This window comes from Brassica napus, chromosome C3, assembly GCF_020379485.1.
Source record: "Brassica napus cultivar Da-Ae chromosome C3, Da-Ae, whole genome shotgun sequence".
Taxonomy (NCBI): domain Eukaryota; kingdom Viridiplantae; phylum Streptophyta; class Magnoliopsida; order Brassicales; family Brassicaceae; genus Brassica; species Brassica napus.
The window spans coordinates 32,465,546-32,479,712 of record NC_063446.1 but is presented as its reverse complement, the minus strand read 5'-3'; the positions used below and the strand labels follow the sequence as shown (position 1 = coordinate 32,479,712).

General features: G+C 38.2%; 2 protein-coding genes across 2 annotated transcripts; both read left to right on the top strand.

The window, feature by feature from the left end:
• The first annotated feature begins 6,498 nt into the window (after window positions 1-6,498).
• LOC106413727 (40S ribosomal protein S19, mitochondrial-like) lies at window positions 6,499-7,991 on the top strand. Its single transcript, XM_013854471.3, has 5 exons — window positions 6,499-6,653; window positions 6,857-6,968; window positions 7,088-7,156; window positions 7,261-7,367; window positions 7,455-7,991. The coding sequence occupies exons 2-5, from the start codon at window positions 6,866-6,868 to the stop codon at window positions 7,809-7,811; spliced, it is 636 nt and encodes a 211-aa protein (XP_013709925.1). The 5' UTR covers window positions 6,499-6,653; window positions 6,857-6,865; the 3' UTR covers window positions 7,812-7,991.
• Window positions 7,992-9,913: 1,922 nt separating this feature from the next.
• Window positions 9,914-12,564, top strand: LOC106415752 (adenosylhomocysteinase 2-like). Its single transcript, XM_013856520.3, has 2 exons — window positions 9,914-10,656; window positions 11,599-12,564. The coding sequence occupies exons 1-2, from the start codon at window positions 9,946-9,948 to the stop codon at window positions 12,343-12,345; spliced, it is 1,458 nt and encodes a 485-aa protein (XP_013711974.1). The 5' UTR covers window positions 9,914-9,945; the 3' UTR covers window positions 12,346-12,564.
• Window positions 12,565-14,167: the final 1,603 nt, after the last annotated feature.

The window sequence follows — 14,167 nt, the reverse complement described above, 5'->3', positions numbered from 1 at the left end:
TCCTCAAGTTTATTCCTCTTTCCATATCTCCAAGATACTCCCTTGCTCTCCAAGTCTACACGACTCCAGCTCAGCATCTTGACTCCACATGGTCTTCACCACTTAACCCGACGTCTGCTTCAGCAACTACGTCAACGACTACTTCAGGGCAGACATCTTACATCTTCATTCTCCCCCTTTTAGCTTTGTGTGCCGATCAAGCACAACACTCTTCTGGTTCAGCAACCACGTTGCAACCACGTTCCTCACCTGGAAACTTTCATACCAAATGTGCTTTTCTCCCCCAAGAGATGTGCACCACACCATGTTTTTCTCCCCCATGAGATATGCATTCTCTGTACCAGAACATCATCATTCTCCCCCTGCTTGATTGCATACTAAGCTAAAACACAGATGCTTGGATGTCAACCCTTACAGACCCATCCGTCTGTTTCTTCATGTATAATCATGACACAGCCCCTGCTGCAGCGGAATAACAAGTACTGCATCACGATCTGACGCACTTGTCGAATTACCCTTTGACCAGCTTCTGTTGAGGACCAGGCTTCCGTCATGTGTCTTCTTCTTGACCATGAGCCCTTCCCCATCCGCACTGAGTGCCCTCTGCACTCGTTGTTATTGTCTTGGACTGATTTCACTATCACACCCCTGAAGATCATCTCGCACCACTTCCTGACGCACTTCGATCTCCTTCCCCTTTGTGTCACAGACAACTCCGTGTCCTGACTCCACGCTTGATGCTTCTTGATCGTCCTGAAGATCACTCCTAACAGAGCTGCATCCATCTTCTGATGTCTCATCCTTGATCTCATCAAGTAAGCCACTCTTGGCTAAGGACACCTCTTCAACCCTCCTGGGCTTAGTGAACATCTTGTTCACTTTCTTGGCCATGTTTCTGCTCTTTTCACGAGCAAAACACTCCACCTTCTTGTGTCCAACCTTCCCACAGAACCAACAGCACATCCGATGTTGCTTTTTTCTTGGCCTGACACAGTTGCTGATGCACCGATCAGTCTCCTTCCTTGTACCAGTTGCACAACCATGCTTCAGAACCTCCTGTCTGACCTTCATGTTGCTGTACTGATGTACTACTTTCGGCTTGTTACTCACAGCTACGCGCTGTAGAACTTCCTGCCTTACTCCCTGTCGTACGTCCCGACGTACTTCCTGACAAGCTCCTTTGGCTCCACTTTTTGATGTGCTCCCATGCACGAAATGTGATAGCCCCTTCTGTTGTACTTCCTTAGTACTTTCAGCTCCTCGATATCCCAGTCCCCAATTCGCCTTGGCTGGTTGACCCATCGAGAGTATCTTATCCAACTCCTTGGATCCACTGTTCAGCATCCTGATCTGTTTGTGATTGTCAGCCAAATCACGTTCCAGCATCCTTGCTCTCTCTTGTTCACCAATAGCAACTTTCCTCAGCTTACTATTTTCCTGCTCAAGAGACTCATTCTTCTCATTCACAGCCGCAAGTTCTTCACGAAGTTCTTCAAGCAACTCGTTCTGCTTCTGAGCCATATCCTCCAATATCAGATTCTGATCCTTGACCCTCAACCACTTGTTAAGCAGCACATGATACTCCTCATCATCTGTGCTGAGATCTGAATTAGAGGACTTAATAGATCCCTCCTTGCGTGCACCAAATGCAACAAGGTTCTTTATCACCTTTCCACCTTCTCCAGACTCTGAATCATCAGACGACTGCAATGGAACTCCTTTCTCCTTCTTTGAGTTTGGACATTCACGCCGTGTGTGTCCAACACCTCTGCACTCAGAACACTTAAGTTCTCTCTGTTGTGCTACAGGACAATCAGCCCTTATATGACCAACACCTTCACACTCATAGCATCTAAGACGTTCTCTTCTTCTGCTATTGCCACGATCACCTCCCTGGCGACCATACTGATTCCACCCACCAGAGGAATTCATCATCTTACTCAGATTCCTAGCTAACATCCCCATGGCATCTTCAACATTCGGAGATCTATCTCCATCTTTGTCAGCAGGAAGAGCTATACACCTTGATGCACCACCTGACGTAGAGACTGAACTACTGTCTTTCTCCATCTCTTGTGCCTTTAGCATACCCACAAGTTTGTCAAACTTGAGCTCATCCGTGTTTGTAGTCATCTGCAAGACCACCTTGTGAGCTTCAAATTTTGTTGGAAGACAACGTAGTAACTTCTTTACCAGCTTCTTCTCCTTGTACTTCTTCCCAAGTACAAATGCTTCATGCGCCATACCACTGAGTTTGGCACTAAAGCTCGCCACAGAATCATTATCAGACCACCTGAGATTCTCAAACTGCGACCCAAGATGATCTAGACGTGTCCTCTTGACACTCTCATCTCCTTCAAACGAATTCAGCAGGATCTCCCACGCCTCTTTAGCCGAAGTACTCTCCTGAATCAGCTGAAACTGCTCTGCTTCAACAGCTCCAAAAATCACCGACAACGCCTTTGCATTAAATTTTGATGCATTGCGTTCTGCCACTGACCAATCCTCTTTTGGTTTAGGCTTCTTCTCACCTCCTGTGACTATGGTAGGCTCCTCCCAACCAATCTACACAGTTGTCCACGCATCTTCATTGATTCCTCGAATCATCTGCTTCATGCGAGCCTTCCAATGACCATACTGGTCCGCATTCAACACGACCGCCTTCTGCACAGAAATAATCGTGTTCATCTTCACCTTCAGGATAACACCGGTAACTTAGGTGCCCCGCTCTGATACCACTTGTAAGTGCAAGATGCAAACACAATAAGGTAGTGCAGAAGATAAATCAAGAGACAAATACACAAGCAAACACCAATGCTTTTATTAGAATCTCCTTTAAACAATCTTTACAAGACTTGCTTATTCAGCTTTTACACGTCTAGTGTTAACACCCTAACACACGCTACTGAAAGATTCCTAAGCTACCCGCTTATGTCTCTTCTCCGTCAAGTACTTCAGCCACTGCTTCAGCACGACCCAAGAACACCTCCAAGAGCTTCTCTCTCTCTCTATAAGATCAGCCTCCGTGTCTCTGTCTCTATACAGACGACCCCATAGCTATCTTATAGTTATTCTCCATGTTCCCGAAACCCTAGTCTCCAAGGCAACATGTATGGACATCTTCCATAACAATAAGTGCAACTTTCCTTTTCTTGGAATGCACTTATTCCTCTTTCTTTAAGTCATAAACTTGCTCCTCAAGTTTATTCATCTTTCCATATCTCCAAGATACTCTCTTGCTCTCCAAGTCTACACGACTCCAGCTCAGCATCTTGACTCCACATGGTCTTCACCACTTAACCTGACGTCTACTTCAGCAACTACGTCAGCGACTACTTCAGGGCAGACATCTTACATCTTCAGACTCGAACACAATATACAGTTACAAATCTTCAACTATATACATTCAGCTAAGCAACAGAAACCTATAACTATATACAGTCTCGGCTTTAAAACTATAAGCCAGTTAGAAAAAAGCCCAAGTAGAGTGGATATGGTTGAAGCGAGGTAAACAAAAAGTTAATAGGCGTTGTACCGATTATATGGGTTTGGGTTTTAGCTAAGCGATGCCGTTTCAGAAAACTAGTTTAGGTGATAATTGTTTCAATAGTTTTTGGGTTTTGGTTTTTAGATTTTAGATTTTAGCTTTTAGTTTTTGGTTTATGATTTTGCAGTAAATTTTAGTTTTTTTAAAATCATGAATGCTGTTTTAGATTTTGGTTTTTAGTTTTTGATTTTAAAATGAAAAAAATAAAAATATGATTAGCACTTCAATCTAAAAATAATAAATGTAAAATCTTATCATCAAAATACACATAAACTTATCTAATAATTTTTTTCAAAACAAAAACTGTAAATAAAATATAAAACTATCGTAAAACTATATAGATGCAGATATTACCATCGCCAAGTTTTGACAAAAACCATGAAAACTTTTATTTTTGGTTTTAGTTTTTGTTTTAAGAAATTAATAAAATGTTTATTATAAATTTTGATTTTTGATTTTGCTATTATTTTTAGATTTTAGAAAAACTTGAATGATAATTTTTCAGTTTTAAATTTTACATATATTTTATTAATTATTTTTGTTGAAGTTGAAATGAAAACTAATAATAAATTTTACTTACTATGAAAAAAACAATTAATACAAAACATTATAACTTAAAACACACATTTATTTTAAGCAATTTCTCTAAAAACTCCAGCATTTTGATTTGCAGAGAAATTTATTGTTTGGGAGTTCTCGTTTGTTTTATAAACTACTAGGGGCATGTCCGCGCTTCGCTTGAAATATTGTTTTATTGTTATTAATTATTATTTTTCGGATGATATAGTTAACTAATTATGTGATCGTCTTTATTTGCTAAGAGCATTATTTGGTATTTTTATTATGTTATGTAGTAATAGGTGATATGCTAACATATCAAATGTTTGTTTTTTTAATAGTGTGTTGTTGTGGGTCTAATAGTACTTATTAGTGGATTAGTGGTGGAGTGAGTTTGATGTAATGCATATTGAATTTCAATAATTTTACACTTAGGCATTTGTTGATTCTAAGGCTAATAGTTTTAGGGTAAAGAATTAATATTTTTCAAATTATTTGAATATTACCTTTTAAAGATGTTTTGTGCTCTCTCCCTATATTTTTACATTGAGTCGTCACTATCTATGCTTTTCGTTTACCTTTCCGGTGTGCCGTGATTCTCACCATCACCGAAAAAGATTCACATATGTTCTCTTGTTCTTCCTCACCTTTTTCTTCTCTTCTTCCTTAGATTTCGGCTCGTGTTAGGAACTGCATTTCCTTGGGTTGGGTCAGAATTTAGTCGTCTTTGAAGTTGTTTTTCTCTTCGTTGGCTTACCATCGATAGTCCCTTCTCGTGTTGGTTTTCAAGATATGGTTTTTGGTGATCAGACTTCTATAGCTCGAGGACGGCTCCACGATTGGATGATTTCGTTTTGTCTACCCTTCCATCTATGTTCCCTCATCTCGTTACAGCTTTCATCGTTGCTTGCGTCTCTGTGACTCTCCCTTTCGCCATGTTTGCCACTCCAGATTTGGATAATATTCTCCTCCGAGTATGCTATGTAGATTTAGAAGATTGTTTCTGGTATTAAGTCTGAGCTCTGGTTTATCGGAGGTTGGCTTCCGTTCTCTCTCACCCAGGTTGTTCTCTTCTTCCCTTGCTTCCCTTAGTATACGTGTGCGATATTAGTCTCTTGGAGTTTTGGTCCCTTCTATCCAGAGCTTTGTGGTTCTTCACCGGCATAGGCGTCTTGTTTGTGCTTGTTTAGTTTGTGAGGTACTTCTTACCTCTTAGCTGGTGGTTGTGCTTATCGTTCGTTATGTATGTCTCTTCCTGCTTCGTGGTGATTTTGGTCTTCTGTTGATTATTCTTCCTCTAACCCGCTTTCTTGGTTCTTTGCATTGGTCCTTGATTATGCTCCTTTGTTTTCGAGGGATTGTTTTATCTCAAGATTATCTTTCTACATTTTTCTGACTTTTGATTGTTCTGGCCAAGACACTCTATGATAAAGTGGGGTAAGTTAGTTTTCGTTCTTGATCGCATTTGAGCTCTGAACCTTTATTGAGTTAGTGTTATTTTGACATTTTTTTCTCTGTGATTATGGAGATTTTATGTTTAGATTATGTGTTCTGCTTTAGTTTGGTTAATATTATGATAAATATATAGTTGTAAATGAAATAATAGAAAATAGTAAAAAATAATAAATTAGCGAAAGTTTATGTTATTTTTAGCTGTGAATAAATTAAATATTTAAAATACATTTATATTTGTTTACTTATTTTTTTATTCGTTTTTCAATTTTTTGAACAATAAAATAGATTATCAAACTTCAAATGATGATGGTTAGTGTGAGAAGGATTAAATAATACATAATTAGAAAATAGTGAACCAAATTGAAATAATCTAAGAGAAGAATGATCTAAAATGTAAAAAAACAAAAAAAGAGAACACATGTCAACAAAACCCATTTCCACATGTCATAAAAAGAGAGAAAAGTCTACTTTATATATATATATATATATATAGATTGATGTGATTTAAATATGTAAGTAACAAATTTAATTAAATTTATAATACAAAACACTATTTAAAACACTATAAAATTAACTTACTTAAAACAAATTTTCAATAACTTTTTAAAAGAAATTACTTGTCGTTGTAGGATAAATTTTTTGTTTCAAAATAAGTGTTGTTTTATAATTTCAATGCAAAATTGATTGATTTTACATTTTAATCTATTTTAATATATTTTTCAATTGGTTGAAATATGATTAGGTGTATTGATAATGATGTTTTTATCTGTTAAATATACAAAATTATATATTTTCTTAATCTGTGTGCCAAAATTTAAAACGACAAATAAAATAAAACGAAGAGAGTAATTTTTAGAAAATCAAAAACCAAAAACTATATCAAAAACAACAAACAATCAACCTCTTAATAGGTCGGGGACACAGATGACAGATCTGCTAGTAAACCGGTTTGGTTCCAAAAACCGGGTTTAATAGAAGAGCTAAAAACCCAAACATATAGATCGAACAGGTTTGGTTAGAATCGCGACAAGCCCCAACGAGTCTGCAAAAAAGACGACGACGACGAGGGACGTGCTCAGCCATCTACTCCCAGGTTTTGATTTATGATCTCTTCCCCACTTTTTCGAATTAGGGTTTCTCCACGCCGTAGAAAGTCCTTTAATTTCGGATATAAATGTGACTTTTTTTGTTTGTTAATTCGAGCATTGATTTGATCGGAATTTAGATATAGCTTTCTGGGTATGTAATGGAGTCTAGACATCTTGAAAACTGTCTGAAATGGGATTATCTTTCCAGACATTTAAAATGGCTTTCTGCACCAAACTCGGCTTCTTACAAAACAGAAGTGTTTCACTGACATCAATGCTCGGTTCACTCCGCTACATGTCCACAAAGCTCTTTATTGGTGGTAATAAGTCTAATCAGATGGTTTCATTTCACTGCCATTTTTTAGCCGTGAAATCGTTGTTACTATGTACTAGCTTTGATTTGATCTCTCGTGTAACCTTTTGAATGTTTTGGTCCCAGGCCTATCACCCGGAATTGATGATAATTCCTTGAAGGATGCTTTCTCTACCTTCAACGGAGTGACAGACGGTAAGCCCTGGATCTTTCTCATCTTTCTTTTCACTGTTCTGTAATAGAATGTGTTTTTGTTGTGTATTTAACATAAACCATTGATGTGTTCTTTGCTTCTGTAGCAAGAGTGATGACAAACAAAGTGACTGGGAGGTCTAGAGGTTATGGATTTGTTAACTTCATCAGCGAGGATTCTGCTAAATCTGTTATTTCAGCTATGGATGGACAGGTTAGAAATACAAAAGGAATCATCTATCATATTAAATTTTATTATTTTGTGTTGTATTGTTAATTTGTGTTTGTGGTGATTAATTAGGAGTTGAATGGGTTTAACATCCGTGTGGATGTTGCAAAAGAATGGCCAATCTTGCCATTGTCTCTGGACGAGAGTACAGAAGATGTGAAGAAAGGCAATAAGGTGGTGAGCCGATCTGTGTGGAAAGATCCTTTCGTCGACGCGCTCTTGATGAACAAGAAAAACGCAGCTCTGAACAGGAAGATATGGTCGAGGAGATCGACTATTCTGCCAGAGTATGTTGACTCGTCCGTGAGGATCTATAATGGCAAGACTCATGTGCGTTGTGAGATCACAGAGGGGAAAGTTGGGCATAAGTTTGGAGAGTTTGCGTTTACAAGAAAAGTGACCAAGCATCCTAGAGCAAAGTCAGTGTAGTGTAAGTTATTGAGAATGATCTTTAGGATGCTCATTTTTCGAAAGATAAGAAACTTTTGTAAGCCACTGATCATTGAAACTATTTTCTGTTGTAAGCCACGTAGGTAGTGATTTTTCGAGACGTGGACAACTTTCAATCCACCACAACATCTACATGAAGATATAGTTATTTGACAATGATTTCAATTAGTAAATAAAATTCAAAGTTCAAATTTTAATTACTAAAATTATAGCAAGTAAAGGAATCAGATTACATCACATAACTACTCAAAGTAATTAGGCGTTTTTGAAATATGTAAATATACAGCATATTTTGTTTAGGATTAATTTAAAAAGTTGGATAGGATGTCAGTTAATCTTGAATAAAAAAAAAATATTTTCTTAGTTTCAAAGTGTTAAAACATATATTGAAAAGTACTACACTAAGCAGCCAACAAATTGACATTTCAACAAGAAATAGCAGTGTCGAGTACAATCACGTTTAAAAGAAACTTTTGGGAGCGTGGTAGTTGAGATTGATGACTATTCTCACCGAACCACAAAATGCCAAAAGTTATTTTGGAATGCCGATTACGGAGTTCGTAATGCGTGGCCCTTGCAACTTATAAATAGCATGTTAATCGTAAGTCTTTTAGGTTGAACTCTTAGTGTAATATAAAATACAAAAAGCTAAGAGACGTCTCTTAAATAAGAGATATAAGAGCATGATTATTGGAGGGTTTTTAGGATGAAGTTTTTAACGGAATATAAGAACCCGTCTCTTAACTTTTAACTAAAAAAGTTAAGAACCGGCTATTAAATAAGAGTTTTAAGAACCGGTTCTTAACTTTTTTAGTTAAAAGTTAAGAGACGGGTTCTTATATTCCGCTAAGAACTCCACCTTAAGAACCCCCCAATAATCATGCTCTAAGAGACGTCTTTTAACTTTTTAGTTAAAAACTAAGAGACCGTATTTTATATTATGCTAAGAGACCCAACCTAAGAGACCTGCAATAAACATGCTCTAAGTTCTACACAAATAGACACCGTGTTCGTTACAGAAATGTGTCTACTCTAGCCTTGAATCCACACTTGCCGGTTGGCCAAAGTAGAATAGAAGATATGTTTAAAGTTTTAAGAAATGAAATCTACAAGATCCCTGTTCGGATAATGGACGCGGCGATTACTATGAGCGGCAATAAATTAAACGATGCGGAGGATGGCGTGAGCTTAAAAAAATATTGCCGTAACATTGAAAAGAGTCACCGGAATAAGACGCGGCTGATGCTGGAATTTTAAGCGATCAGATCTCGTTCGAAAACTGCCGCTGCGTCTAATATTATTAACATTAGCGCGTCGTTGTTCTCCGTGTCTTGTGTGTTAAGCAACAAAAATACACTGTTTTTTTGTCGCTGACTCTGGACCATGCGCCGAACAGGGCTAAGATGTGAGTGACCGCGGTAATAACACATTTTGCATAGGGTAGACACTAGCTAACTCTTGAACTTCATATAGAATTATAGACCACAAAGTATTTACTATCGTTACATATCTATTATCTACAGTCATTTTGCATACCTATCTTAGATTTTTATGAATATATACCAACTAATCATGATAAAAATATTATTTCAATAGTTCACTATTGTCAGGTTGTACAAATGCTGATGATATGATTGACCAAATGATGAAAAGTGTTGGCTAAAGATAAAACAAACGAATGAGTAATTTAAAACGTAAACAGAGCGACAAGTCTACATTTGTATGTGTATATATTTTTCAAAACTAATGATCAGATGAAAACATTTAGAATAAGTATTTTTGTTCTATTTTCATATGGACATATCATATCAGTAATATATATCTATTTTCCTTTTGAAACATTGTTGCTGTTGTCTTACTAGTAGTAACCAATACACAATTCATTAATTATACTAATACTTTTTCTCATAAGTGAAATCGAAAACAGAATTGCCACCCTTTTAGGAAAATCTATATAAAAAAAAAAAGAAGATGAAAAGTCTAATTCTTTTACCAGATCCACCAAACTCTCCCCGCAACTAATCTCAGCCGTCCAACTCATCTCCCGCGTTAATCTATTTAACATCACTCGTTACCTTTCGTTTCTCCTCGCACATTTGAAAAATTCAAAATAATGGCGTTGCTTGTGGAGAAGACGTCGAGTGGCCGTGAGTACAAGGTCAAGGACATGTCTCAGGCCGACTTCGGCCGTCTCGAGATCGAGCTCGCCGAGGTCGAAATGCCTGGGCTCGTCTCTTGCTGCACCGAGTTCGGACCTTCTCAGCCACTCAAAGGCGCTAGAATCACCGGTTCTCTCCACATGACCATCCAAACCGCCGTTCTCATCGAAACGCTAACCGCTCTTGGCGCCGAGGTCAGGTGGTGCTCATGCAACATCTTCTCCACTCAAGACCACGCCGCAGCAGCCATCGCTCGTGATTCAGCCGCCGTGTTCGCATGGAAAGGGGAGACTCTTCAGGAGTACTGGTGGTGCACGGAGAGGGCTCTCGACTGGGGTCCCGGAGGTGGTCCTGATCTGATCGTTGACGACGGTGGTGACGCCACGCTCTTGATCCACGAAGGAGTTAAGGCTGAGGAGATCTTTGCGAAGACGGGTCAGGTCCCTGATCCGAGTTCTACTGATAATCCTGAGTTTCAGATCGTGTTGTCGATCATTAAAGATGGTCTTCAAGTTGATCCGAAGAAGTATCATAAGATGAAGGAGAGATTGGTTGGTGTTTCGGAGGAGACGACCACTGGTGTTAAGAGGCTTTACCAGATGCAGGAGACTGGAGCTCTCTTGTTCCCTGCCATTAACGTCAATGACTCCGTCACCAAGAGCAAGGTATGTCTTTTTATTCTGTCCCATTATAGCTCTATAAGAGCACCCCATTGAGAGTGCGAAGGTCATTTTCATCCCAATTGCATAATTTACCGCAAAATGAAGTTAAATGCAGTCATGAACAAATAAAAAAAGTATTATTCTATTTCTATTTATAGAGTAATAATTTTTTGTTTGTTCATGATAGCATTTTTCACATAATTTTGCAGTAAATTATGTAGCTGGATTGAAGATGTCTTTAGACTGGATCTGGCGTTTGTAATGTACTGTGTACAATTATTAATTAGGTCTGCACATTTGTCTTTTTTTTTTTGCTTTAATTTCAGTTTGATTATTTCGATTTTTTTCTTAGGTTTCTTTCTCAGGGGCAGAAATATAGAAAAATTTCAGATATTTATAAAATTTGGTTTGGTTTGATTTTTTTTATTTGGTTTTGGACCTTTTGGTAAAAGCATTTGGTAAAAATACTAGGAACATGCTAATAAAATAATTCAGATTGTTTGGATTAAAATAGCGGGTAATTTAAATTAAAATATTAGAGTAATTCGTTTTTCTGAGTAATTCTTAAAAATAATATTAGGTATTTACGAATTTAATTTTTGGTTCATAAATTATACTCTTAAGTATATAGTTATTTTAAAACTAAACTACTAATACTTTTAGGTATATAAATTATACTTTGGAAATTAAGGTGTAGTTTCTGTTTTAGGTATAGAAAAACATGAACTGTTCGTATACGTATGAGTTCTTGTCCGGTTCCTGTTTCGGGGTTTTCAAGTTTGATTAGGTTTAGTGTTTTGGGTTTCTGTTAAAATGCTCAGGTCTAATGTGAATTTTTCATTTACCAAAACACGGTTGAAGTTGTATTTCACATATTTTGAAATAAAATCTGTTTCTTCAGCTGTAATTCTGTAGTTGTATCACTGATAACTGAGTTGGTTGCAGTTCGACAACTTGTATGGATGTCGCCACTCTCTCCCGGACGGCCTCATGAGAGCCACTGATGTCATGATCGCCGGAAAGGTGGCTGTTATCTGCGGTTACGGTGATGTCGGAAAGGGTTGTGCTGCAGCCATGAAAACCGCTGGTGCACGTGTGATCGTGACTGAGATAGATCCAATCTGTGCGCTTCAGGCTCTCATGGAAGGCCTCCAGGTTCTAACCCTTGAGGACGTCGTCTCAGAAGCTGACATCTTTTGCACCACCACTGGAAACAAAGACATCATCATGGTCGACCACATGAGGAAGATGAAGAACAACGCCATTGTCTGCAACATTGGTCACTTCGACAACGAAATCGATATGCAAGGACTTGAGACTTTCCCTGGTGTGAAACGCATCACCATCAAGCCGCAGACTGATAGGTGGGTGTTCCCTGACACCAAGTCAGGCATCATTGTGCTAGCCGAGGGTCGTCTGATGAACTTGGGATGCGCCACTGGACACCCGAGTTTCGTGATGTCGTGCTCGTTCACCAACCAGGTGATTGCGCAGCTTGAGCTCTGGAACGAGAAGTCGAGCGGGAAGTATGAGAAGAAGGTATATGTTTTGCCTAAGCACTTGGACGAGAAGGTTGCTGCACTTCACTTGGGGAAACTCGGTGCTAGACTCACCAAGCTCACCAAGGACCAATCTGACTATGTCAGTATACCCATTGAAGGTCCTTACAAGCCTGGTCACTACAGGTACTGAGCGTTGGTTCTTCGTGTGGGTTTTATGATTAGGCCATTTGAGTTGGTTTGGGTTCTGGTTGAGGAATGTGAGATATTGGTCTTCTGATGAGGTTGACCAAATATTTGTATGAATAAGGGATTGTTGTTCTTGGTTTTGAGAGGCCCATTTTTTTTTTCTTTTTTTTCTCCATTTTCTGTTTTATATTATCTCAAGATAAATTAGTTTTTGTTTTACACTGTTGTTAGGCTTACTTATGCGATGTGCTGTTTACCAGTTAACTTTTCGAACAAGTGATCAAATCCAAAAATTCAACTTTTGGACCTTTGAACTCATCATCATCTTTCCTGTATTAAAAATTCTTGTGTTGTGATAACAAGTTAAAGTACGATAAAACCTAAAAGTCGGAAACAAATGATGTTTGATTTTTGCTGAATTTTAAGAAGCCAATATTTTCAGCAGATAGCAGAGGAATACCGAGTCTAGTTAGTCTGTCTACTATGACAAATGCTCTACTAACAAGTGCTTTCTCCACCAGAGAGCAGAGGACTAGGCAGTTTTTGATCTAGAAGATGCATGGCTTAATAAGTGTATGTTGAAGTTCTTCCATTTTAATGAAATTTTGGCTCATAATTTTTAATTAGTCTGATTCAGTTTGTTTTTGCATAAGAACTTTTAACAAGTTTTTTTTTTTTTCATTTGTGTGAAAAATGACAAAACTAACATACATACAGGAGTATATATATATGATAATACTTGAAGCCGAACAAACGAGGAAGTGATGTGAGATCAATTAGAATCACGTCTGCAACGGTAGATCTTAGAGCAACCTCTAGTGTAGTGATTGCCCGGCTGTGGAAGATAAGTTCTGGTGTAAGAATGGCCACGGAGAGCTCTCCCACAAGCCGGTTGGTCCTTTTTTTTTTTTTTTTTTATAAACCCCATCGGCTGATCCGGTCGGCTTCGGGAGGAACGCACTTAGTGCTACAGAGTGGACTAAAGCCAGGGGGTGGACCAATCATCTGTTATGACCCATCATGTAAACCATTTGGGACGAAGCTTAAGCCCAGACTTACCAAGTAGTGAACAATAATTAATAAAGGTCCTTTTTGAGAGCTCCGTAGCGATATCCGCTGTCTCTAACGAGCTATTGCATGGAGGTTTAGCGGCACGTGCAAGGCAAACGAGGTTGATCGTCAACGTGATTGTCACCAAAATCTCAGAGTGTGTTTTCATTTGTCTCTCGAGTGTGTCGGGATTGGTAAAGAGACTTAAGAGAGTGCTTTTTTTTTTTTTTACTCAACATCAACTTTCATTTACCAATTTGTGAATACAAGATTTCAATCTCAGAGAGATTTTAACCCCACATACAATGCCGAGATCTAGTATTACCTAGGAACATTTAGAAGGATCCTACGCTACCCAATCATAACGACATTGTATTTTTCACCACTACGAAAACGAATTCATTCCACGACTCGGAATGAACCGCCTCTTACACCACCTAATTAGAACACAAAAGCAAGAGTACAACACAGCTTCTAACCACTCAGTCAAAACCTAATTTAAGAATATTAGTCACAAGTTCATGAGAGTGCTATTAAATCGTGGTATATAACAAGCAGGGCAATAAATGCCTATATTTTGATTTGTTACGTTCATAGTAAATAGATTCTTGTTGCTTTGCGGAAACCCAATTATTACTCCAGAGATCTTCTTCACCTAACATGGAGGCCATTAATTTTGTCCTTGCTAATTTAGTACATAAGTCACCATATTAGAGACATGTGATGTGATCTGTTAGAGATATATGATATAATGAACACTGACCAAGTGACCATTG